Source organism: Quercus suber, unplaced genomic scaffold (genome assembly GCF_002906115.3).
Source record: "Quercus suber isolate HL8 unplaced genomic scaffold, Cork oak 2.0 scaffold_377, whole genome shotgun sequence".
Classification (NCBI taxonomy): domain Eukaryota; kingdom Viridiplantae; phylum Streptophyta; class Magnoliopsida; order Fagales; family Fagaceae; genus Quercus; species Quercus suber.
Genome location: NW_027069829.1, coordinates 612,119 through 639,885, shown reverse-complemented (window position 1 = coordinate 639,885; position 27,767 = coordinate 612,119). Strand labels below are relative to the sequence as shown.

The following is a 27,767-nucleotide window of genomic DNA, read 5'->3' as shown; positions in this document are numbered from 1 at the left end:
AATATCAAATTTACACATCTAACTTCAATATCATCAAAAGCCAAAAACAAAACAAATAGTCATTACATTTTAATATTTCTATCTACTACAAAACTATTCTTAGATTCTTGCAACTCATAAATTTCAAGATATTTCTTCAATTTAATAATGTTAGAAAAAATTGTTGTTGATGAAAGTGATTTCACTTGACATTGGATAGTTGGCTTGCATATCTAAAGAAAACTTATTTCTCAAGTCACATCTTTGATAACTTGTCCTAAAAGGCTCTATGCTACAATTCTGCAAATCTTTTGAACCACAAATCTCACAAACCATAATTTTTTGTTAATGGGAGGCTACTAGAATCTCTCAATTAGTTGTACCATATAGGATATTGGGTATTAACTACAGTCACCCTTAGAGTGCGTTTGGATAGAGTGAATTTTATGATGATAAAAAATAAAAGAGAGAAAAAATAATTTTTGGTTGTTTGGTAGAGAGAGAAAAAAAGGTAAATTTTGGTGGTGCTCAGGTGTTTTCTCTCCTAGCCCATCAAAAATCAATCTTCCCAAATTTGAGAGAAAACAAGAAAGAAGATATGTAAAGTGTGAAATTACGTGAGTACCCCATTTGTTATTAATGCCGCATGGTGCCTTTTTCTTGCTTGTCTTAATATGTTATTCTTATTGTTTGTCCTTGTTGCTGCCACTTGCTGGACCGTATTACGTCGTTATTTACATTTTTTTTTAATCAAAGCTATTTTATATATATATATATATATATATTTTGGGTTCCTTTTTATTTCTATTTTTTTTTTAAAAGGAGATTGAGATACTTTGCTGCTTAATATATATATATATATAAATGATAACATTATTTTTTATCTTGTATAATAATAATAAAAAAGGAATTATTCATATACTATTAAAAAAATTTGTTTAATGTAATAGGGACATAATTGTAAATTTATACTAACTTCATTTTCAGTCCTCTCATTTTCTTTTTCAACCAAACAAATGATTTTTCCATCTCTCTACTTTTTCATCCTCCCAACTAAACGCATATGAGAGAAAACTAAATCTCTTCTATACTCAACTTTTCTATCTCTTCTCAATTTTCTGTTCTCCCATTTTTCCAACCTTCCAACCAAATAGACTCGTAGAAAATTTCAAAATTGAGAGAAAACATTATTTTTAAAAACAATATTCAAGTGGTGAACACTTGAAAGATAGATTCACAATGTTAGACTCCTAAATATGTATTTAATGTAGAAGAAAAATGGTTAGAAAAGTGCGAGACTAAATTTTAGACAATTTCAAATAGTATCCCACTACTTCCACTCATTATCTAATAACTCTTTATTTGAATAATTAAATATATATTTAAGATCTATGTGGATGCTCTAGGGATGGTGGGTCGAAGAAGAAAAAAACTTTATGGTAAAACGAATGAAGTGTGAACAAACATGGAGGGGAAAAGGATTACCCAGAATTCGAGGATGACTCTTGTTTGAACTTCTAAATGATGACCAAGGCATGGTGAGAAAAGAAGCAAGCAGGCCTTGTTGAATTATACTAGCTCAGTCAAATCGTAGAACAAACACTATTGCCATTTAGGCAATGAGTCTTCTCTAAAAAGCTAGGAAAGGCTTCTCCAAGAACCTTTGACGGCATCTTGCTATCACTAATCAACATTTAATGACTCACCTATTAATGGGTTGAGCATTAAATACTATCGGCCAAAAAGTGATATCCAATTTATCATTTTTGAAAAAGTTACTCTAGTTACACGTCTCATACGTTGAGTAGCTAAGAGGATACAAAATCGTAAAGACCTCTTTGTCTCATGGGAATTCACCTTAGATATCTCCAATTCGCCTCTATAAATATCCCACTAATTCATGAAGCTAAGGGGTTCACTGTTGCCATTATTTCTATTCATTTATATTTCTCATCAAACCCCTATTACCTTAGGGGAATAAAGGTGGAAAAACCTGGCAAACTACAACGGTCACTCGAAATGGTAGTGTACACATACGGTTAATAAAAAAAATGGTTGGAAGGGGTGATCGAATGTGGCATCCCTAACTGAGAGTGGCCATACATAATAGCAACCTATCGGTTAGGACCAAGCTTGCTGAGCAGGGGAACCAAATGAGCTATACCCTAAACATTCGCTAGCTAGCATCCTTCATTATCTATCTTTAACTAAAATTGCAACTGAAGAACCAAGCCATCAGGTTACCATCCAAACACACCTGACCTAACTATTATTATGTAGTGAGGGTTGCAACGTGTAAAACTATCCTCTCCTCAACACTGGCCATTTTTCTCTCCCACATGTCCTCATCTAACCTCTCATCTCACCAAACACAAACACTCTAGAACTTAACCTCCAAAACTAAAATAACTTCCCCTTTGTACCTGACTCTACCTGTTTATACTCTATACCTTACTTTTCATTTGCCTTTCCCACCTCTCACTGCCCTTTCTTCGGACACGCACCGTCCTAGTGTTTTTCTATTTCTGTTTGTCCCTCACACACTATATATATAGTAATATAATATAAACCCAAATCAATCTCCAAATTTGCTAACACATCCCTCTCACTCCAAAAACTTTTCAAATGTCCCAAAACACCTTCCACCTTTGACTCACTCTCAGATTACCCACCTCCAATTTCCAGCTCCAAAAAATCAAAACCCCCAAAAAAAAAAAAAAAAAAAAAAAAATTCCCATCTGACTTTAGGGTTTCTTGTGTAGAGCCCCATTTGCACGAAATCTAGAATCTTGTTCTTTGTTCCCTCATTTCGGTTATACAAATTAGGGTTTTCTTTTTCCACAGTAAATTAATTAATTGGGGTTGAATTTAGCTCCCGAAAGTCGTCATCTGGTGGAAAATTTTGGTTCTTGATAATCATTTGTCAAAAAAGAAGTCACTTTCAAGCCGAACAATAAGGTAGCGTGTAGGAATTTGATTTTCTACTGTTTAGATATGCTCAATTTTTCATTATATTTATTTCCTGTCTGACAATTGTATGTAAAATTTTTGTCTTTTTTATCGAATTGTGTTGATTTGATGTGATTTGGTTTTAATATCGTCTTTAAATTTTTTTTTTTTTGGTTTATAATAATAGTAATTGAAAAGGTCAACTTCTTGTTGGGTAGGGCAGGGTCTAGTTTGAGCCTGCATTTTGTGGTTATAATAAGCTGGAGCGATCAAGATGCTGTCTTTGAATCCCAAATGGGAAAATCTCGATAATACAAGCTCTTTCTTTCATTTAGCTGAATGGCATCCATTGGAATAGCCAAGTTGATTTGGGCTTGGAGCCCTTTCCTTCTTCTGTAAAAATCAGGTTTGTATTCATTGCTCTCTAAGTTCCAACTATGTGTATTTTATTTGGTTTTGGCTTATATATGATGTGATATGAACAAATTCTAGTAGACCCGATTTGGGTTTTTGCTTAATTTGACAAAATTTGTGCTTTGAAACCTACCTCAAGATGAAAAGTAGCTTTTTTTTGAAAGTGGGTTATGGAATTTTTTTGGTTTGTTCATTTTAGGGGTATGTCTTTTTTTACAGGTGGTGGGGATAAATTTCTTTGGTTGGTGATATATAGTTAACCACTTCAAGATTCAAGTTTCTCATGTTGAGTAAGAGTATAGCTAGAATGATGGGTTGCTGCGGCTGCTTTGGTTTTAGTAGAAGGCCCAGACCACAACCAAGACCGCCTTCTGCCTTCAATAATAACCATTCGCAGGAGTTGTTGTTGGATGATGAGATAGAAGATGATGATTGTTCATACAATGGTGATGTTACTGATACCAATCATGGAGATGATGCTGAGTTGCATGGTCGCGCCAAATGTTCTGAAGAGATTTTAAGGCTTAGAGAACAAAGTGGAATGGTTTGCAGGCAATTTCCTGTCAAGGAAACCCATCAAGTTGTTCGCACAGAGGTATAAATCTTGGTATTACTTGCATGCCAATTGATTTTGACAATCATTCAAGTTACATGCATCGACTAACCTTTTGCTATTTGACACTTATTGCATAGAAATGCAATGTGGTTGACCATAGGTTGCAACATGATGTTAGCTTGTTGCATAAAGATGTATGCTTTCTGAATCAACAGTGTTTTTGAAAATTTTATTGTGCTTTTTATTACTTCCTAAAGATTCAGGCATGCAGTGGTATTTCATTACGAATGTGTCAGCTATGTTCTAACAGTTTCCCACTAGGATTTTAACTAATAATAACTACATACCGTCATTTTTAGGCTTTGTATGTTTCATTGTCATGGCATTAATTGTGACATTCATGTACATTAGAAGCTCTCCTTTTCTCTCTCACTATAATGCAATCAAACTGCAGATTGAGGCTAATATACTGACAAAGGTTATGCATGTTAGTAGTTTAGTACATCTTATTCTTGGTTGGATTTGCAAGGGCTCATGTAGGTGCTTATGTGTTTTCATTTTTCTCTACATGCAGAATAGTTTCTGCATTCCACATTTTCACTTGCATCAATGTTTCTTATTAAATTTTTTATAATGCATTTTCAGGATGAGAATGGCAATAAAAGGGTCAATGAGTACGTTCGTGAGTATAAGATTGGTGCTGGTAGCTATGGGAAAGTGGTAAGCATAATCTTGATGACATTGTTTTGTATCTCTTGCTTATAGCAGTTATTTCTTTAGCATTTTTCCTGTTTCTTTATTTAGTATTTCTCCTTGCGTGTGGAACAGGTTTTATATCGAAGCACTGTAGATGGAAAGCATTATGCAATTAAGGTATTCTTTTTTCTTTTTCTTTCTGGCTTAAAGGAGTGGTGTGTGCATGTTATGTTCGAAAAAAGGGTAGCGTTGAGTGATTTATTCTGGTTATTTGGATTAAGGAAATTTTTTGGGCTAGTCTATTTTGCCATTCATATCATTATATTTGTTACCCATTCTGAAATTTAAGATATTGGAGGTGGTTCTGAGTGATGCTAGTTCAGTATTTTTTAATTAGTTACTCTAGATTTGTAAATAATAAAATCTCTGGAACTTTGTGGATAATTTTCAAGTTCATGCGAAACAGATGCTTTATTTCAAAACTTTATGGGCTTACTTTTTGAATGGCAGGCCTTTCATAAGTCTCATTTGTTAAAGCAGCGAGTTGCACCGTCAGAGACTGCTATGACTGATGTGCTTCGTGAGGTATCTGCTTACTGTCTTATTTTGTGATTTAGTATAGTTTGTATTAAAATTTTGTGTATTTATTTTTTCAACTTTCCAGCTGCTCTAGCTTATTCCTCACTACTGGTACATTACGGTTTATTATTAAATTTTTTTTTTTTTTTTTTGGGGGTTGGGGGTGGGATGCTACTTGTGACTTGTATAAAAAAAGGGTTTGCTGGATCATTGTTCTCATACCTCATGCAAAATTTCTATATCTTACACCGCTTAAGGTTCTTGATGCTTCTTCTAGTTATATCTCCAACAGTGTGAAGTATTTTCGAGTACAAGCAAATGTTCACAAGTATTTTTAGAAGAGCATAATAATGCCTTGTTATATCTGTTTCCCTCCCAACCGGGGGTGGGGGGGGGGGAGGGAGGAGGGGGGGTGTTGCTTATCAATGGTTGATTGCTGTAGCTCATTCAGTTGTTTCATCTTTAAGCATTAGTATTATCCTCAATAGTAGTACTCTCTTTTTTTCCTTGCAGGTTCTAATAATGAAAATGTTGGATCATCCTAATATTGTTAATCTCATTGAGGTGATTGATGACCCAAACACAGATCACTTCTACATGGGTATGTTTTACAGCTTTCTCTACTTTCACTTCAAAATGTGCTATATTTTGCAATACTTTCAGAAAGATATGAATATTTGAAAATTGATACATTAGATTATGCTTGATTTTAAGTGATTTTCTTTTGTTCAGTTCTTGAATTCGTGGAGGGAAAATGGGTTTGTGAGGGTTCAGGTCCACCAGGTGGCTTGGGAGAAACCAAAGCAAGAAAATATTTGCGAGATATAGTTTCGGGGCTTATGTATCTCCATGCTCATGTATGATCTTGAAAGTCTGCTTTTCAATTTGACTTTGATAGTTGGATGATTTATCACCTTTTTGCCTAGATATTCTGGTTTGATTTCATAAGAGCTAGTTTGGGTTTTTCTTATATTTTATCGTCTTATGGCATTATTTCAACATTGTTTTCGGCATGAGTCCAATAATTGCTTGGACTAAGATCAGTGATTTCTGTATAAAATTTGTCTGCAGAGTCTTCTAGTTCTTGCAAATGCATGATATCCTTTTTTTCTTCTTCTTTTTGTAATGGACTAGAGCAAGTTGCTACTACCATCCATTGATATTTTCTTAATTTTCAAATCCTAAAATCATTCTTTGCACTATAAGAATTTAAAGCATGATCAAGCTTTTGTAAAAGGGTTTGTGTTTCTGGGTTACAGTATTTCTTTTTTGGATGATTAGTGTGTATTGCCTCTTTAGTTTACATATTAGTTGATTGCCTTCAATGTTATAGTAATCCTTTTTGTCTTTCCTTTGAAAATGCAGAACATTGTACATGGTGATATCAAACCTGATAATCTCTTGGTTTCTCGTGATGGTACGGTGAAGATAGGGGATTTCAGTGTCAGCCAGGTGTTTGAGGTATCAAATTGCTTAACTTTTATTTCATTCACATTACTTCATTGAATGGCAAGAATAAAACTGGTAACAATGTGCTCTGATATTATTTTTTAGTAATATGCATGAAGGTGGAATGCGAAATTTGTGTCAAGGATTTGTGTATGTGTATGCTCTTTTGTCAAAAAATAATGGGTGAACATATCATTAGTTGAAGAAAACCTTTTGATGTAGTGCATGCAATAAACCCCCAAGTCCAAAAGGGTTCTAGAGTCTACTAGAAGAAGGGGAAAAAAAAAACTCATTGAAATTTTACTGATAAAAAATTATATAATTAATTGGTTATAGTACTTGCAGCCAATTTATAGGTTCTACAATCCTTATTCGCCATTTAATAAATAAATTTATTTAAATGAGCCTAACCTATATAGTATCCTACTAGCACTCTTTTTATTTTATTGTTTCTAATAAAACCTCTTGAACTCCAAAAATAAGGAAATCAAAATCAAATAATTTTGAAAATTGCAGAACATTTAAAAGTCTTCTAATGGTAGAGTTTAAGCCCCCAATCTTGTTTTACATCACTTCTTCTCCAATTGAAATCAGTGATGGTTCTTAAACACATTGAGGAGTTGTTTTTGGTTGACAGGTAGATATGGGTTTATAGCATTTGGCAACCTTGACGTATCTTGGATCATCGATATCCCTTATTTCATAAAATTTGAGTTATTTTTCATATTTTAGACCGAAAAGCTATTCAAATTTTACGGCCAACTCACCAGTCATTTTATATAATAAGATGGTGGTTGCACTTATTTTAGATTATCTAGAGCGATACTGGAAAATTGACTACTTCCAGTTTCAAAATTTGCATTGCAACTTTCATGATACAACTATTAAATAGATTGCAACCTTTGTACAGACACTAACACAACATGAAGTACACTGTCAGAAGTATAGTAGTTGGAAAGAGTAGCACAATTTTTCTATATGGTGTGGTTGTTCTTTTTTTTCTTTTTTCTTTTTTCTTTTTTTCTTTTTTTCCTTTTAAATTTGAAAATTTAGGTTAAATTTTGTTCTCAAAATTGTCCAAAACCTGGTTTCAAATATGGCCTGTGGAATATAGTCATGGGATTGGATGTTGAGATGGAATGAAATCATTAATAAAAGAGTACTTATCAAAAAAAATTATTAATAAAAGAGTAAAAGATTTCATGAAGCAGGATCTTTGGTTTCTTGGCTGTAGAGCTTAAACTTAGAGCTGCAATGTGCGCGGTGAGACTTGGCACAAACAGAGGTCATGGGGTTGGATGTTCCAGTTGTGCCGGCTATTTGTATTTTGTTTATGGATCCGTCATAGAAATTGGTAGCCTGAACTACCAAGCATGGATTATAAACAAGTAAAACGCATTCTATTCCTACTTACATACTTCAAAATGGCATAGGATGGAGCTTAAGCTGTCAACTTTTGCCAAAATGACTGGCTGAGAGATATTTTTCTGTTCTTAAATAGCAATATTTGCTTGGTGAAGAGGTCAAGCCTTAGTGTGATGACAAGTGCTTTCCACTAAGAGTGACAAATCATGGATCTGAGTTTGGGAGTTGGCCTCTCCAAAAAAAAAAAAAGAGGGGGGGGGAGTAAGGTTGCATGACCCTATAAAAGTAGAAACTTTGCGCACTAGGTACGACCTTTTAATTGCTTGGTGAGGAAAACCCACTCTCATCAGTTGCTATAGCATATAGACTATTTGGATGTCAAGGAATGTGATTGTCACCACTTGCCACCAAGGCTTGTGGGTTTTATGGAAGTAGCTAAGAGGATGTTATGGTGGATGAATATTATGCCAATGAGCTCTAGCTCAACTAGCACTTTCTCCCCTTATAAGTTCTAGGTAGAGGGTGAGGTCATGGGTTCAAGATCTATTGGATGCATGTGTAATTTACAAATGAAAAAAATGAGTGATGAATGTTATATGAGCAAAGACAGGATGTGCTCCAGTGGTTTGCATGAGTAGTGAAGACATATATTTGTGCCCTTGAGGAAGAGTGAGTCGATCCAAATGAAAATGGTTTAGTGAAGGTTGAAAAAAAAATGAAAGGAAAAAAAAAAGATGTAGTTAGCAGGCGTAAAAAAAGATGAGACTTTTTTTTTTTTGATAAGTTAAAAAAAGAGAGATGAGACTTTTAGATTAGATTGATGTACATAGCCAACTTCAATTGGTTTGGGAACTGTTGTTGAACCCAATTAGTTGAGCTCTAAGTTAGTTGAGTTGAGTTGTATCTATTTGATCGGCATACATTTTTCCATTTCAGATAATTGCAATAACAATTGACTTGTTTTCCACCATGGAAGCAGCTATGCTTTACTTTAAACTACGTTATTCTGGTAATATAATATATTTAATCACATAAATGAAATTAAGGAGGCATCTAATTATGTTGGGGGGTACTGGCTTTATTTGCAGGATGATAATGATGTGCTCCGTCGATCCCCTGGGACTCCTGTTTTCACTGCTCCTGAGTGCTGTCTTGGTTAGTTTTCTCTCTCTAGCTAGAAATATACTTTAGTGACACTGAAATTAATGGAAGTGGGATGTATTCACAATGTCATTGGAGTTTCCTTCTGATTGACAGGTCTAACCTATCATGGCAAAGCTGCGGACACCTGGGCTGTGGGAGTTACTTTGTACTGTATGATATTGGGTCAGTATCCGTTTCTGGGTGAAACACTGCAGGATACATATGACAAGGTGTTAAATTTGCAGCTGCTATTTTTCTGGTCAATTCCTCTAATTTTCTCCTCTTGCAGCCCTCTGTTCTGTAAGATTGTCTAAATGGACGTGTTTTTCCTTATCCAGATTGTTAACAACCCATTATTTCTCCCGAATGATATGAACCCACAACTGAGGAACTTGCTAGAGGGACTTCTATGCAAAGGTCAGCATAATCAATTCATTATGAACATTGTCATTTCCAACCAAACCCTTATGGTCCGTTTGGATTGAGGGCGAGGAAGGGGGAGTAGAGTAGATTTAGTACAAAATTAGTTTATTTTTAGTTAACTCTACTCTACTCCCCTCCACTCCCCCTCCTTCCCTCCTCCATCCAAACAGGCCATTAGAGTCACTGATTTTCTTCAAGAGTTTTCCCATGTCTTTGTAATCTGTTTTGTGGGTTTATGCCTGTCAATGGATGTTCGCCTTTGTATCCTTGGGCTGTCCTCAAATTTGAACTTTTTCAATATTTTATGCAGAACCAAACGGGAGATTGACATTGGCAGCTGTTGCAGAGCATACTTGGGTTATTGGTGAAGATGGGCCAGTTCCTCAGTATTTATGTTGGTGCAAGCGTAAGAACCTGCCAAAGGAAGAATCTGATGGGAGCAATGATGATACTTTACATAACCCAAACTGACTAACTTTTGTACAGTTAAAAGGGTAGCGTGTATTTTCTTTTTCTTTTGCCTCTTTTTTTTTTTGATCCATCAATATGTTTTTCTTTGTTTTATTATTTTTTTTTTTTGGGACGCATCAATCTGATTGGCAAGGGAGGCAAATCATGATTAGGGAGAATTATAGGAAAAGTTTTCTGGAGTAGAAGAAATATGAGGCCATCACGCTCAAGGATGAACCAGTCCAAAAAGATAGGCTATGAGTTGGTTAGGATTTTTTAGTTTTGAGTTATGACAATAGATATATTCAGTACTAGTAAATTGGGAATCAAGTAATGATTTGTAGAGAAACTTGTGTTGCACTTGTACCGGGTCCACTGCATCTAAATTATTATTTTTGAGTTGACTGTTTGATTGAAAAAAATATACTAGTACTCTATTTCCTTTGGTTGGTTCTTCATTTGACTCCTTTGCATCCCAGCAAGTGAAAATCGGTACCTTAACATATCTGCCAATACGAGGAATACATACCAGGGGAAGGTATCTAATGTATTGGATATATGGGTCATTCTTTTTATAATGTGTGTTGACGACACATTTGTGTGAAGCTTTCACACTATGAGAGGAGAGATATGTACATATTCATCACGTGAGACAGTTATTGGTTAACCAAAGTGAGTGCCACTCTGATCTCATCTGTTTGGGCTTCTGGACAGGAGACACTATAGGAAATATAATGATTTTGAATGAATTTACCTCATGCATGAATATTGGTCAGTAATGTAAGCACTCTCTGGGGGAAAAATGGAGTCTCTATAAGAGGATGACTGCTCAAAATATTACTTTTGCTTGTAAATTTAAAATTTAAGGAGGGAAAGTTTATTCCCAAAAATTGAGTGATTTTACTTGGGTAAATTTGGATCTGATGAAGTTAGAGCTAGATGATGAAATACAAGCACTATTACTTAGCTCCTTGCCTGATAGTTTGGACGACTAGAGACACAATGTTATTTAGCAACTCTATTTCAAATGATGTTTGTTACAGTTGGTATGGGGGGAAAAAGCTTATTTAATGAAGAAACATGAAAGAAAGGATATGACTTAAGGATAATGAACATGCTCTTTTCACAAAGAACAAGAGAAGAAGCAGCAGAAATTCTTAAAGGATGTGGGTGGGCAGGATATGGTGGAAAGAGAGAAAGGAAAACCTTTAAAGTGTCTTTGATTCTTTATACCGATAATGAAGGTGAATACATGTCTAGTTTAAAAATTATTCCTTAGAGCGTGGAATTAGACATGAGAAGACAATTCTTTTACCCCACATCACAATGATGTGATAGAGAGGATAAAACACAATATTATGTAAAATGTTGTATGTATGTTAAAAATGGTTAAACTACTTAAGCTACTCTAGGTTGAAGTTCTTCAAACTGCATGCTACCTAATTAACTAGTATTCATCAGTTACTTTGAGTTTTAATATCATTATTACATTATTTTATTTTATTAAATCTACACGTAGAAGGTAGGTTGTCCCAACAAGTGGTATTAGAGGTTCCGCTATTACAACAATGGCCATGGTATCACCTTTAAAGGTAACGGTAATGGTTTCCTTGCCAAGATGGGATTAAAAAATGGATGCACAATCTATTTGATGCTGCCAAGTAGTTTAATTATATCGTAAAAGTCTCCTATGTGGCATAGGCACGGTAGATTGTTGCACGCATTTGTCTCTAACCACAAAAATGGTAGTGTCATCATTCAAGGAGAGATATATTTAACAAAAACTAATGGTTTTAATATGTTGTTAGTCCACCAAGAGTCTTGTGGCTCAATTGCTTTATGGGGAGAACTTAAATTCAAATTCCCTACCTACTACCTCCACCCATTATTAGCTTTAAAAAAAAAAAAAAAAATTTATTAAATCTACACGTAGAAGGTAGGTTGTCCCAACAAGTGGTATTAGAGGTTCCGCTATTACAACAATGGCCATGGTATCACCTTTAAAGGTAACGGTAATGGTTTCCTTGCCAAGATGGGATTAAAAAATGGATGCACAATCTATTTGATGCTGCCAAGTAGTTTAATTATATCGTAAAAGTCTCCTATGTGGCATAGGCACGGTAGATTGTTGCACGCATTTGTCTCTAACCACAAAAATGGTAGTGTCATCATTCAAGGAGAGATATATTTAACAAAAACTAATGGTTTTAATATGTTGTTAGTCCACCAAGAGTCTTGTGGCTCAATTGCTTTATGGGGAGAACTTAAATTCAAATTCCCTACCTACTACCTCCACCCATTATTAGCTTTAAAAAAAAAAAAAAAAAAGAGGTTGTTAGCTTAAATCTCGTGTTTTTTAATAGTTATGTAATTAATACATTATGATTTATTGTTTATTGAAAAGTTGTTAGGTATTCATAGATTATATTATTATATTAGGTATGATATTGCAAACCAATAAAAAATAGGTCATTTAATACAAAAGTTGTCTTTTTTTACATGACTTTTTGAATTTATGTCATATAATTTTATTAAGAATAAAGTTTAGCTACAAAATTGATTGTAGTCTAAGACTACAACCTTAATCAATATATTTTTATTGAAGGTAAATTTTGACAAATCCACCATTAGATCACATCTTTTTTTTTTAATTCTCCATACTTGCAAAATTTCTAAAAAATTAAAGATCAATAGTTTTGTCATCAATAAGTTGTTTAAAAGACAAAGGTTAACTACAAAATTAGTTGTAGTCTTATACTACAAAATTAATATCTTTTTATTAGAGGTGAATTTTGACAAATCCATCATTGGATTACATCTTCTTCTTATATCTTCCATACTTGCAAAATTTCAAGAAAATTAAAGATCAATAACTATGTCATCAATAAATTTTTTAAATTGCAAGTTTTTGTAATTTAAAATTATATACAAAATATAAGCTTATAGATCATATTGTAAATAATATCTGATTGACACAAAATTTAAAATGTGTATTAAGAGCTTAAAAAACATGCAATTCCGATTATATTTTCAAAATATATTGTAATATTTATTTTATTAAGTGAGTTCGTAGCCTTAAGTTATAACCAATTTTGTAGCTAAACTTTATCCTTATTTAAATTGTAAGTTTTTGTAGTTTAAATTACGCATAAAATATGAGTTTATAGATCATATAGTAAATAATATCCAACTGATACAAAATTTGACATGTGTATCAAGAGCGTAAAGAACATGCACTTCAACGGTTAAATTTCTAAAATATGTAGTAATACTTATTTTATTAAGTAAAGTTGTAGTTTTAAGATTCAACCAATTTTGTAGCTAAACTTGATCCTTTTATTAATTGACTTGTTTTTATTGGTGTATAGTACTACATCAATTGTATTCTAAGAATACTTAATAATTACCTATTTAATAGAATAAAATAGCCATTTTTACTTCTTAATAGTTTAAATCGGCTAAAAGATCACTTCAAGCATGTCAATGCAATTATATAAAAGTTGAAGAAATGTCACTACATTTTACCTAAATTAAAAAATGTCCCTCCTTTTCCAATTGTTTTCTTTTATGGGGGGAATAAAACTTGTCCATTGCATCTTTTCTTGGTGTTTAGTCAGAATCCATCTCATATTTTTCAAAAACCGAAATTAAAAAACTTGAAAGTAATACGTATAAAGTATAAACCGTCCAAACAGCTTGTAAGTAGGGGATAAACCGATAAAGAACTAAAGAAGTGGGAACTTGGGTTGCATTATCCGCCGCAGAATTGTGCTTATTTATTTGTTGTTTACTTTACTTTTTGGCTAACAAGCTCCCCATATTCTTCACGTCTCTCTCTTTCTCGAATGCCTCTGGCATAAGCCAAAAAAAAAAAAAAAAAACAAGTGCATTTGTTAAACTTAAAAGTTGATACCCAACAAAAATGATGAACTTTAAAATGATTGCAGTATTGACTAGAGAGTAGAGGCTTTTAGATCTATAAGCTTACCTTTGAGGATGCTCTATATCTCTATGGCTGTTTACAAGATCTTCCTACTCTTCTTCGAACATCTAGATGAGGATTCACAGTCCTAGTTAAAATTTACATGATCATTGACATATTGTATCAACCTGCCCAAAATGAAAATTATCTATATTGACTTTTATTCTTTTAAAAAATGAAATCCAGTACTCAATCCGTAATAAGTTCTGCATAAGCTCGTAATTAGAAATTATTTATTTGTTTAGAAAAGAGAAAAAATAACCCCAAAGGATTGGTCTAATAGTTATTAAGATCTAATGAGATCTATGATATTCTCTAGGTTCAAAACTTCTAGTTAACGACTTGGGATTATCTTCAAAAATACTCCTCTCAATAATTAAGTAATGTATGTGACACAGGGAATTATGCACACTCAAACGAATAGTTGGACTTTTAAAAAAATTTGGACATCCTTTTAACAAAAAAAAATAATCATAGAACAAAGGTTTTTTTTTTTTTTTTAAATTTGTTTTTATAGAAATTATAGTTTATCATTTCATTTGGACTAAAAAAAATTACATGATCATTTACATAATGTATCAAGAAGCCCTGAGACTTCTTTCTATCCAAAATCACTTTGCTTTCAATGTACACAATTCACCTGTTTTGCATAACATGGGGCAACAACCATATTATGTGTTCTAGGACAATTATTCATTATAATAAGTGGTCCAAACAATAAAGTTATTTGTTATTATTATGAAATCAAAAAAGTTATTACTACGAAATCAACACATTTTTACTTTTATTTTATTTTATATATAGTGAACAAGTAGCAATTTGCTATAGAAACAAGGGACCACCTAAGTACTAATAACATGAAAACTAATCTGAGCCTTATCTGGTGGCGTCCATACAAGTTGTGGCAAACTATATGTGCATGAGTTTCGATCTCAACTTCTCTAACGACCTCAGATCTGACTACCAACGCATCAAAGCATAACACATGTACTAGTTAAAAAACAGCCCCCAACAAAAGTTCACCATACTAAAAGAGCATTGCTCATTTTTTTCCTTTATTATTATTATTATTATTATTATTATTAGTGAATTTCAATCTTTAGATCAAACAACGAGTACATGGTGGTAAACTTTTAGTTTTTAAACCACGATATATATAAATATATGTATTTATCAGGAATCTAACCACGACATCTATACAGTGACTTGATAGAGAAGCATATTCGAAATACGTGTTGGAGAGTCATTAAAAAAAAAACCATAACATAACATTAAGATGATTAAGAAAGGTACGAAGCTTTTTGAGCTTGACAAGTGGTACGTTAAAAGGCTATTTGTTCTTCACACAGCTCAATTTTGGAATAAAGAAAAGTATTTGATTCCTTTCCATCTTTTCATGTTTATGTTAGTAATTCTTTTTTGCACGATATAAAACAGAATATTTGTTTCGTGCCAATGGCATAGAGGCATAGAACAAGTCCTATTCATTTTTCCTTCCTGAATAGCAAATAATATATATATATATATATATATTAATTTGAGAGTGATTGGGGGAATTTTATGATATCAATAAAAATAAAAATTCAGTTAACTCAATTTTCTTTAAAAAGACAAATTAAAATTTTTATTACCAAAAAAAAAAAAAAAATCCTGTGAGGGGTGTAAAATAATTTCAAGGCCCAGCCAAAAGAGAAAAAAGAAAAAAGAAAAGGAAAGTTGTACTGTGTTGGTGAATGAATTATAATGGTACTTTCCGACCATAAAACAAAAGGGGGAGATTTTAGTCGTACTTGTTTTTGTCATTGTTTGTTTACTACTTTACCCCCAAGTGCTCGTAACTCTTTTAATTAGTACATGTACTTCTTGACAGATCTTGGTGTACTGCTTATGTTATGTTAGAATTATGACTTTCCAGTAACAAACAGGAAAAAAAAAAAAAAAAGTGCACTACTCTAGAAAACTAAAATGCTTTCGCATTTCACCGACTTCTGCTATAACTGGCTCCAGCTGACTAATTGCCTAATTTGTACGAGAAAGTTTATAGGCACACAAATTTGAACACGGGTCTGGTCTAGTACATCAATGTACTGGATTCAACATGATTCAGATATATGTCTAAAATAACATTTCAATGAGAAAAAGCATGGGTACTACTCTAAAATGCTTTTGCATTTCACGAGCTACTGCTATAATTGGCTACAGCTAGCTAATTGTCTAATTTGTAAGAGAAAAATTTATAGACACAGGTTAGGTTCAATACACTTTGAGCGATTGTCCTGTCTCAGTGGTATACGCGATATTATTTATCTTCAGCATGTGGCGCGGAGTTGAGTTCACACTAAAGATCTCTTTTTTTTTTTTTTTTTTTTTTTTTTTTTTTCCAAAAAAAAGATCGCATTTTTTTTACATTAGCTGATTGATAAATCAATGTGTTAGATTGTTAGTAAATAGTAAAAAAGTGATTTTATGATGAGTTCAAATGAGAACTAATAAAAATTAATTAATTGTTTTGAAAAATATTATGAAATTTAATTTTGTGTATTGCTCTAATGACTGTATTTTATAATTATGGGCCAAGTAAATACGAGCGTCACCATCATCGCACATCCTTGATGTGATGATCACTCTACAAGTATAAATACTTGTGGGGTGTGAGAGGTAAGGACCGAAATTCAAGTTTTCAAGAGAAAACTTCACACATATATACACTTAGAGCATATTAAATTAGAATTCTATCTTATGTATAAAAAAATAAAAAATACCTGCACCGCCAGCTGTAATTGTTCACTCGTTGATGTTTGTAACTTTACAAAAAGGAAAAGTATTGAACACGGCACGGCAATTTTGAAAGCGTGCAAATTGACTCGGCAAGGCCGCAGTCAAGCACGTGAGTTGACCAAGCCTTTTTATATTTATTTTTTTTAAGACCAAACTGGTGGATAAGAATGAATTTATAAACAGGCAGGCAGATTTATAACCTCAAATTTGTTTTGTCTTTATAGGTTAATTCATATTCAAGTGATATTATCAGTGGATTCATATGAAACCAATATTTTCTTCTTTTTTTTGAGAAGACATATGAAACCAATATTGTTATAAAACATTTTAATCATTTATGAAATACGCTAAAAGAAAAAAAAAATTAGAATTAAAAGAAAAACAAGTTATGAAAACAAAAATTGTAGATTTATGTATATCTCTAGATTTATTGAGTTTTGAAAGATGATTTTACAATTTTTGTTTGAACAATGTAGAAAGTTCAAACTCTAATATTTATAGAAGTACATGGTTTTTTTATTAAAAAAAAAATATTGCTAGTAGGGGAATCGATTCTAGGCATCATAACATCTTCCACTAAAAAATTCTAGGCATGACTCAAGGGATAAAAAAAGAACTGTTTTCCTTTTGGGCTCTGTTAAATAAGCAGAAAACCCATACATAATTATTATTATTTTAGTATGCTAACTCGTATGTCACTTCAAAGACCTAGGCCACATGCTAAATGAGTTTCATGATATTTTGTATGAAATTTTTATAAGATTCTTTTGTATAAAAAAAAATTGGAAAAGAAAATGTGACATAGACCCAACGGTGGAGAAATTCATAAACTAGAATAATAATATACTTCCTACACTTGATTTTAAAGAGAACCAATTTTTTTTTCTTTCTAAAACTTGGCAAATGGCTTACCGTTTATGTCTCTCATGATGCCAATTTGAGATAGGTATCGTATAAAATATTTAGAAGGCACCTATTGTTTTCATTGATGGAATCTAAGGAAAGCCAAACATTCCTTTTACGAAGTGTGGATGCTCACTCTATTCCAATTTAATTTTTAACTTTTTTTTTATCAAAGAAAAAGTGTGGATGCTCAATCAAGATGTTAAAGGCCTAAACGACTGATACAAGCTACCAAGTTTTACTAAAAAGCTAATAGGGTATCATACACTAGGTCTTGGACCATGATGAGGCCAGGGATAAAAATGTTCTGTATTTCTAGGCCTTTCTTTATAACATTAACAACGAGTATTGCACCATATGCAATACACACATTTAACTTTTTTTATATAATGTTGTTTTGTTCAACTCTCAATATCAATTTTTGAGAAAAATTGCAAATGAATACCTAATTTCATTGCACATGGTGTAATACCCTAGGTAGCAATAGGTAAACTTTCATAAGAATAAGAATATTTTAAGAAACATGTAACTCAATTGGTTAGCACCTCTTAGTATTTCTAATAGAAACATTCAGGTTTCAAATTCCAACACTCCAACTATTGATGTATATATATAAGGAATATTAAACATAAAGATTATGGTAGGAGGATAAAATTAAAAACTAAGAAAATGTCAAAGATATTATAACTTTTATCATATAAAACTTACAAATTGTTTAATACAAAAGCAAATTAACATGATAATATACATTCACGACAAAAGTACACATCAATTAGTTAATAATAACATTTTTACATATTAACTTATTATGTTTAAAACTAAAATTTCACATTTGATGAACAGTTGGTTGCTATCAAGCCTCTTCTTTTGAATTGAGATGTTGATGGAGTCAAGAAGACCTCTCTATGGCTGTATTTGTGAGATGGACCAAGTGGATTCTCAAGTTTGTACTTTCTAGCTCATATGGGTCCTTTTCAATGAGTTGTTCTTATTTTCCTGCTGTTTCCAGCCTAATTTGCCTATTAAGCTTTTGAAAAATGGACTCAAGCCACCAGGGTTTACTGTTTTTTGGGATGACAAATTGGGGGTTTAAAGTTGTTCTCTCCATTTGCTTTCTCCACATGATTGTAATCTGCTTGGTAGCCTAATAACGATATAAGAAAGTCGGTGAAGAAACCTATGTTTTATATTTCCTATCACTGAATTTCTAATAGTCTCATTGGGGTTGTGCTGGGATTTTTTTTTAAAAAAATTTTGTAGAATGTTATGTTCACAATATTTTTATAATAAATATTTTTAAAGTGACAGGTTGGTAGATAAAAAAATAATTTAAGTAATAGGTTCAAATTATAACAAATAACAACTTATCAACTATGATTTGTTATGAAAATTTTGTAGACATATCATTCTCAAAAATCAATTGATAATAAACAGATATGATAAATTAATTATTTAATGGTTGATATGATCCTATTGTCATATAGATTGCCACAGCCATTAGTATAAAATACTTGTAGTAGAAATTACAATTGTAGTGCTCCAGGAAATAAGAGAAATGATATCTGCATAATATTTTTACAACAAATTTTAAGTGATAGGTTGTTACGGAGTGCTATTGGTAAACAAAAAAAAATAATTTTAATAGCAAGTTCAAATTAGAACCAATAAGACAATAACAACTAATTGACTATAATTTATTGTAAAAATATAGTAAACTTGTCACTTTTCAAAAAATAAAGCAAATAAAGAAAAAATTTGAGCAATATTTAAATGTAATAAGATTCCTAGGAACAACATTCTTTTGTCTCAACTTGTTAAAGTGATTGATTGTACGTGATAGCATGAACAGCCACTTTTTTTTACCACTTACAATCATTATTTCGAGAAGTTTTAAAAATTAAGGGTTCGTTTAGTAATGTTATTTTAGTCATTATTTGTATTTTTTAGAAATACGTATGGGTAAAAAAATGTAGGAAAATATATGTAACGTTGTTTAAACATTGAAAATTATTATTTAAACAACGTTAACAAAGGGACCTAAATTAAGAAGTTTCATGTTTATCTTATCATCGCATTGAACAAGCCTTCTTTTTTTCTTTTTTCGGTTTGGTGTGTATGCACTAGTCAACCCTAAAATTGTTGCGGCGTGGGATAGTCAATTTTATCGCTTATCTCATTCTTTATTTCTTTTTCTTTTTTTTAATTTTTTAATTTTGTTGAGAATCGTTTTGTCTCAATCCTTATCATTCAATGTATCTAACCATATTAGAATATTTTTCTTGAGTTCCTTTAATACTGCAAATAAACTCATAATTTTTACTATAATTCTCTAATGTGACAGATTGTGACTGGCAGAATATAATTTTCACATAAATTTTGTTTTTTATCCATCAATTACAATTATCCATATCGAGAATTGTGACAAAAAATATGTTTTTATTTTTATTTTTATTTTTATGATAGATTGTAATTGGTAGAATATGTCTTTAACATAAATTTTGTTTTTTATTCACCAATCACAATTAACCATATGGAGAATTATGACAAAAATTACATTTTTTTTTATGATCGATTGTGATAGACAGAATATAACTTTCACATAAACCCTTTTTTTTTTAATCCACCAATCACAATTAGCCAAGCGAAGAATTGTGACAAAAATTAAGTATTTTTTTATGATACTATTTTTTTTTAGCAATGGAGCCATGAGTGGGCATGAGCATGAGTTATCTAGTCCGTATAAGTGTCTGAAGCTACCAAAAGAAAGGGATATAGGAGTGTGATTAGCCTTATAGGATGTGGAGTGGGGCACTGGGGCAGCAACCAGCCGACCACATAAGTTTTTCTTCCACTTTTTTAGTCTTCACCTTCTTTTTCTCTCTACGTGATATGTACAAACGCTTTAAGCATTTGTCAGCTATTGCTTACAAAATTCATGTGACCACCATAACCTCCTCTTACTAAATGAGAACCATTTCCCTTTTACACGTGTCTTATATGTTACTTGTAATTTTCACCATGAAGTGAGCAACAAATGTAATTGATAATTGAAGAGAGAAAAAAGTGTTGATGTATTTTCCAACGTTTGATGCATAATTGAATATTATCTAGTCCAACTTTATAAGGAGAATCAAGGTGTAAATTAGTAAATTCTCTCTCTCTCTCTCTCTCTCTCTCTCTCTCTCTCTCTCTGTTGTTGTAAAAATAATAAAATATATAGGTTTTTTAGGAGAAGAAAAGAGTTTAGAATGAAAAGGAGCACAAAGGAATCTTTTTTACATGAAAAAAAAAAATAGTATTGTGTTAATTTTTAAAATAAAAAAAGAGGTATGGATATTTTAAGTTTTGAACCCCATGGAATACTTTGGTGGTGCTGGTTTGGGGTGTAATGTTAATCCAATGGTCCTAAGTTTAATTTATCACATTATTGTTTATGATATTTTTTGGGATGTCTCATGCGCATAGATTGGAATAGTTTAGCTAAAAAAAATGCAACATCACTTCTTTATATAGAAAAAAAAAAAGTATAGATATTTAGTACATAAAAAAAGGCATAAATATTTAAGGGAAAATAGTGTTATGGAGATTTAAGAACAGTCAAAACTTAGACACAATATTAAATATTTCGCCTAATTTACACAACTTCTTTTTTATGAAAGGTACATAATTTAAGAATAAATGTATTACAAAATATTTCATTATGTATGATGTATGGTTGTACCAAATTTTGAAGGGATTAAAGAATGGACTTAAAAAAAGGTGAAGGAATGGAACATGAATGAAAATAATATTTGATTTTTTTTTCTTCATTCCATTCCCATCTATTTCACATTCCAAAACAAGTTGTAAGAGAATTTTATTTTTTAAAGAAAATTGTAAGAGAAGTTAAGTCACTAGAACTTGCATTTAATAATAAACCTAGCATAATGCTTAAGGATAATGTTAATACGATAATGAATGTGATTGGTCCTCATCAATAACATAATAAATAAATTTCTTAATTATTTTACTATATTGGGTTTAAAAATTGATATGTTTATATAATAAAATTTGTATCATCCCTAACATTACTCAATGCTTAATAATCCTCATCTACTCCTCCCACTCTTTAAATTTACTTATAAATAATAATAACCTTCTTGCACAGAAATCATTAATTGCCTTTGTATGGACATAGTAAATCCATAACAACCAATTACAAACATTACAAGCAATTTAACTTTCACATAAAGAGACCATCGCACACCCTTAGTGCGATGGTCACTCCACAAGTATAAGTAATTGTAGAGTGTGGGGGGTAAGAGCTGGGGTTCAAGTCTCCGGAAGGGAGTTTTGCACACATATACACTTAGATTAGGCTAGAGTAGAATTCTATCTTGTAAAAAAAAAAAAAAACAAACAAACAAACAAACTTTCACATAAAGAGTTTTCTCACCCAAAAAACAAAAAACAAAAACCATCACGTAAAGAGCCTAAAAGTCTTGTAACTTAATTAACACTTCTTGATGGTTCCAATCGAAATATCTAGGGTTCAAATCCTCATTTTCTCGTTGGACTATTGAATTTATCCACATCAAAAAAACCTCACGTAAAGAGTGATAAATCTTGACACTATTAACGAATTAACCTTCATAGAGTGAGTACTAAACTGTTATCTCTTGGTTTTTCTATTCCAAGGTTTCAAATCTTCCACCCCAGGTATTGAATTATCACAAAGTAACAGTAACACTAACAAACACATCCACCAGAAATGGTGCATCCTCAAGCCAGATATTAACACTAATTTAAAGATTTAGCCTGGGATGCTAAAACAAAAGCAGCATCATTAATTATCATCTCTGCAAACATGTGAAACAAAGACGTTAATATTGTTTTAGTAATGTTGTTTAAGTGTTGTGAAAATATATATAAATAAAAAATATTGTAAAAATACATGTTGTGTTATTTAAACAATGAAAACTATTGTTAACGGTACCGACTTATAAGAAATGATTGAATTCTTTCTTGAAAGCATTGATAATTCCTCCTATTAATCCCCTTGAAAAATCACATCATAGCCGCAGACCACAAAAGGCAAACTCCAATACAGTAACTATAATGCCAAGGCTTCAGTATCTTCAGAAATTGTACACATCTCCTCCAATGAAATTAATGCTGCGATGAAAGAATCAGTACAATCCTGAACAACAACAACCTGTTACACCGGCCCCAATTTTGTTCAACTCAATAAATAATGATCCATTCATATAATTTTTGAACAGACCTGACGATGGAGGTAACCACTACTTCAATAGTCTGAGTACGTGGCCCAGTTTGGTGACAAACCTGTCTCACTTGAGCTTCTTGAAATAATGAAATTCTTTCAGAGAGTGTATACAGAGTATGTAGTCTATAGACTATACCCCTCCTTCAATTATGTACTCAATTCTTTCTTGGTTGGTTCTTGGGAACCATCGCAAAAAATAGATTATTATTTGAGGGAATCAAAACTTTTAAGGTGAAAATTTACTCAATAATAGTATTCTTTGAACCTCTTTTATTATTAGTAGTACTATATTTCAAGCCATATAAATAGATGGTTTTACAAGAAAACTAGCATTTCAAATCAAAGAAACCTAATTTTATTCCACAACAAGTAGATAAGATTTATTCAAAACTACCATAACAATTTATCTCTTCCTTATGTATTTACCCAACTCTTAATAACAAAAATAAATAAAATAAAAAACAATATAGGTAATGTTTCAGGATTCATGAGAATGTAGAAGATTCTCACGTTTGGTTGCAAAAATTAGATACTAGGAGTATTTTTTTTTTTTAAGTAAAGGATACTAGGAGTATCTTGATTCCCACCCAATTTATTTTTTGCGGGAATGTGGATTCCTTTTAAAAAATGTGAATATCCACATTCCTATGCCTAGATAAATTTACATTTTGTATACACTAACAATTTTATCCATTATTCCTACCCTTTAACCAATAGAAATAATAAATATATTATAAATTGACAATATAAAAAATTATTTTTGTACTATACATGTTATTTAAAAAAAATTATACTATAGTTTTATTTAATTTTCCATGATTTTTAGTTTACATTTTGTTTCTCATAATTTATTTGGAGGAAGGTTATTATTTAAAAAAAAAAAAAAGACTTAATGTTGTATTTATGAATTAAATGGTATTTTGGGGAAAAAATAAATAATTCTTAGAAGATTCTTAAAAATAAACTAAATATTAAACATTTCATACTCTCAAGATTTTTATTAGATTCTAAATCAAATCAAACATAAAAATAATTACATTTCTATTCATCCATATTGCCAATCATCACTTCCCCATGAATCCGGTTGCCATGGATAATGTGGATTCTCCTATACTAAATGCCACTTGAGTAAATAGAGACTATAATTGAGTTGAGCTATTTTGCAGGATCTTGTTTGCTATTCCCACCCCTTCTCCCAACCCCATCCTTGCTTTGAGTGGAGTTTTTCCTACTCTAAGAGAAAATATTTTATGTATCAGATATATACATCATCTTTTTCACAATATATGACTACCTACCCACAAACTAAATGTATATTTATGGCGAGTAACCTAGGTCAAATAAGTCTCCCTCTCTCATGTCCCATTTCTTTTCTTTGAACTTACAACATGGTTTTACTTCATTAAATTATATCATCGAATATAAACGCATACTACTGCATATTGGCATATCCGAAATTGGCAAAACTTCATATTATATTAATTAGAAGAGAAATACGTAGAATTCTAGATAATGAAGTGAAGTTAAAAAAAATCAAAAACAAAATACTAGAACAAGGTATTCTTCAAGATTATTTTAAACAAAAAAATTAAAACAACTTAATACACATTAAACTAAGGACAAAGTTTAGCTACAAAATTAGTTGTAGTCTTAGACTACAAACTCACTTAATAAAATAAATATTATTGCATATTTTGAAAATCTTATCGTTGAATTACATGTTCTTTATGCTCTTAATGCACATGTCAATTTTTGTGTCACAGATATTATTTACTATATAATCTATAATCTTATATTTTATGCATAATTTTAAATTATAAAAACTTGCAATTTAAAAATTTATTGATGACATAGTTATTGATATTTAATTTTCTTGAAATTTTGCAAACATGGAAGATATAAGAAGAAGATGTAATCCAATGGTAGATTTGTCAAAATTCACCTCCAATGAAAAGATATTGAGTGAGTTTGTAGCCTAAGGCTATAATCGATTTTGTAACTAAACTTTATCCGTTGACCAGAAAATTTAGCTTCTTACTTACAAGACACTTCGAAAGTCTCATAAAACGATAATGTGCTTCAAAGTCTTTTGAAACCATCGTCCAAGTGTCCCCAAAAGTAGGTTTTTTTTTTTTTTTTGGGAGAATTAGGAGGACATAGTATATAGTAATTAACTAATTATATACAAGTATTAATAATCAGCCAATAATAATGTGTTATTTGGTGCAAAAAGTCAAGACAAAATAGCAAGATGTTAAATACAGAATACACACAAAAGTAGGGTTATTAATGCAAACACATCCTTCATGTTATTTTTCAGTTATTTTTCTTTTTCTTTTTCTTTTTTAATAACCCAACCCCACTTTTCAACAAACCCCGGTCTCCTCTTCTTCTTCTTCTCTCTCTCTCATCACAGTTCCAAGTTTATCAACAGACAAACAAAACAACACCACTCTCTCTCTCTCTCTCTCTCTCCCATATTTTCTCCCTCGCCGGTCTCCGGCGACATGTTCGACGGAAATCATTTTCCGGCCCATTATACGGCGACCCGTTTTCTTAGCTCCGACCCGTCCCTCACACTTCAAGGTACACAGTACACACATATCCATCCTCTATTTTTAACGTTCATTTCTATTTTTTTCATCTCCACCTAAAGTGAGATCCGAATAGTCATTGGATTTGGATCCGAATAACGCTTATAGCGTTTAACCCGGATCCGACCAAACCTGTTCTATACAATTACTATTAATATATTTGCTCATTTCTCACTGTTCAAATCGATTTTTTTTTTCCACTTTTGCTTTTGTTGGTGTTGTTGTTGTTTTTTTTTTTTTTTTTTTAATTTGTGTTAATTTATCGTTTTTTTTTTTTTTTTTTTTTTTTTTTTTTTTAATTTGTGTTAATTTATCGTTTTCTTGAATTTCAGATAATTCTGTTTGGATTGCTGGAAATTTGCCGAGAGAATTTCCCGGAAAATCAATATAAACTCGGTGGTATCACCAGAAATTTTCTGAATCTTTAATCGAAGTTGCATGTGTTTCAATACTCGATTCGTTAGCGCTGAAGATTGTATTAGTTTCGTTAAATGTTAGAAAAGAAAGTTTTGCACAAATGGAATAATTTTACTTTTCTGGGTATACTTTGATTTGTTAAATTGATGGAAAGAAAATACACATGGAGAACGGTTGCGTTCAAAGCTCGGAAATTGTTTTCCGGGTACTGGGAGCTTGTTTGGGAATTGTGGTATAGAAGAAGTTTTTCCAACCTTGCGTCAAGGTTGAATTTTGTATGAGAAATTTGCTTGGTTTTGTTGGGGGGTATAGTAAAAAGATTTGTTTTTTAACATAACAAACAAAAGCTTTGTTTTGGATTATTTCTTGGGGGTGGAAGAAGGAGAAGATAAAGTGACTATTACTCTTTCAATCATGAATTCTGAGGGAGGAGTGAATGATGGTCGTTGTCGATTTGGATCAAGTGATTCCCTGCTCCCAGGTCTTATTGACGATGTCGCGTTGAATTGCCTTGCTCGGGTGAATAGATCAGACTTTGCTTCGTTATCGTCTATTAATACAAGGTTTAATAAGTTAATCAAAAGTGGGGGTTTAAATCGGTGCAGAAAGCAGTTGGGGATTGTGGAGCATTGGGTGTATATGGTTTGTGATCCAAGGGGATGGGAGGCATTTGATCCCGTGAGGAACAGATGGATGACATTACCTAAAATACCTTGTGACGAGTGTTTTAACCATGCTGATAAGGAGTCCTTGGCTGTGGATTGTGAATTGTTGGTTTTCGGGCGTGAGTTGTTGGAATTTGCTATTTGGAAGTATAGTTTGATTCTTCGTAGTTGGGTTAAGTGTCAGGGGATGAATCGACCCCGCTGTTTATTTGGGTCAAGTAGCCTTGGTTCTATTGCTATTGTTGCAGGTGGGAGCGATAAAATTGGAAATGTTTTGCAATCTGCAGAATTATATGACTCTTCATCAGGTACATGGGAAATGCTACCCGGCATGCATACACCACGTAGATTGTGCACTGGTTTTTTTATGGATGACAAATTCTATGTGATTGGTGGGATGTTAAATGCAACTGTTCCATTGACCTGTGGAGAGGAGTTCAATCTTCAGACAAGGAAATGGAGAATAATTGAGGATATGTATCCCCTTGCTAATAGGGCTGCTCAGGCTCCTCCTCTTGTGGCAGTTGTTAATAACCAATTGTATGCAATTGAGCATTTAACCAACATGGTGAAGAAGTATGACAAAGTAAAGAACACTTGGGATGTGTTGGGTAGGCTTCCGGTGAGGGCTGATTTGGCAAATGGCTGGGGCCTGGCTTTCAAGGCTTCCGGAGAGGAACTTCTGGTTGTGGGTGGGCAAAGAAGCCCGGAAGGTGAAGGAATTGTGCTGAACTCTTGGTGTCCAAAGTCTGGTGTCAAGAATGGAACCTTGGATTGGAAGATTCTTGGTGTGAAGGAGCATGTTGGTGTGTTTGTGTACAATTGTGCCGTTATGGGTTGTTGAAAATATACTGGATCGATTGAAAGGAAGATCCAGTATCTGCAATCCAACTCGGCCCTTTATGGTGCTTCTGTGTGCGTTTATTTTGTTGACTAGAATTGATTATCACTGAGATAGCTTTTGTCTAGCTGAAAAGTAGTTTTCTTTTTCTTAACATGCCTGTATTTGAATGCCTTTCTACTTTCATGTTTCTGCTTTTTATTTGCTTTTGAGAGGCACTGAGTAGAGTTGGATAATGCTCTGTTCCTGTCATAACTTTCAAAGTTCGCTCACGGCCAACTTATTTATACCAATAAATTGGAAAGCCTTCTTTCATAA

At 32.3% G+C, this 27,767-nt stretch overlaps 2 protein-coding genes across 5 annotated transcripts; both read left to right on the top strand.

Moving 5' to 3' along the window:
- The first annotated feature begins 2,264 nt into the window (after positions 1-2,264).
- LOC112035281 (serine/threonine-protein kinase GRIK1) lies at positions 2,265-10,448 on the top strand. Of its 4 annotated transcripts, none has more exons than XM_024068103.2 (13): positions 2,279-2,937; positions 3,152-3,334; positions 3,562-3,937; positions 4,544-4,618; positions 4,727-4,771; positions 5,105-5,179; positions 5,687-5,774; positions 5,906-6,030; positions 6,539-6,634; positions 9,076-9,142; positions 9,245-9,360; positions 9,469-9,547; positions 9,864-10,448. In XM_024068103.2, the coding sequence occupies exons 3-13, from the start codon at positions 3,626-3,628 to the stop codon at positions 10,022-10,024; spliced, it is 1,239 nt and encodes a 412-aa protein (XP_023923871.1). In that variant the 5' UTR covers positions 2,279-2,937; positions 3,152-3,334; positions 3,562-3,625; the 3' UTR covers positions 10,025-10,448. The 4 variants fall into 4 exon arrangements, with proteins under 4 accessions (XP_023923874.1, XP_023923871.1, XP_023923873.1 ...); XM_024068105.2 differs by having other exon boundaries at positions 3,147-3,334; XM_024068104.2 differs by having other exon boundaries at positions 3,116-3,334.
- Positions 10,449-25,264: 14,816 nt separating this feature from the next.
- Positions 25,265-27,767, top strand: LOC112035278 (F-box/kelch-repeat protein At5g60570). The gene is made up of 2 exons (XM_024068099.2): positions 25,265-25,518; positions 25,859-27,767. Exon 2 carries the CDS (start codon positions 26,358-26,360, stop codon positions 27,450-27,452), a length of 1,095 nt encoding a protein of 364 aa, XP_023923867.1. The 5' UTR covers positions 25,265-25,518; positions 25,859-26,357; the 3' UTR covers positions 27,453-27,767.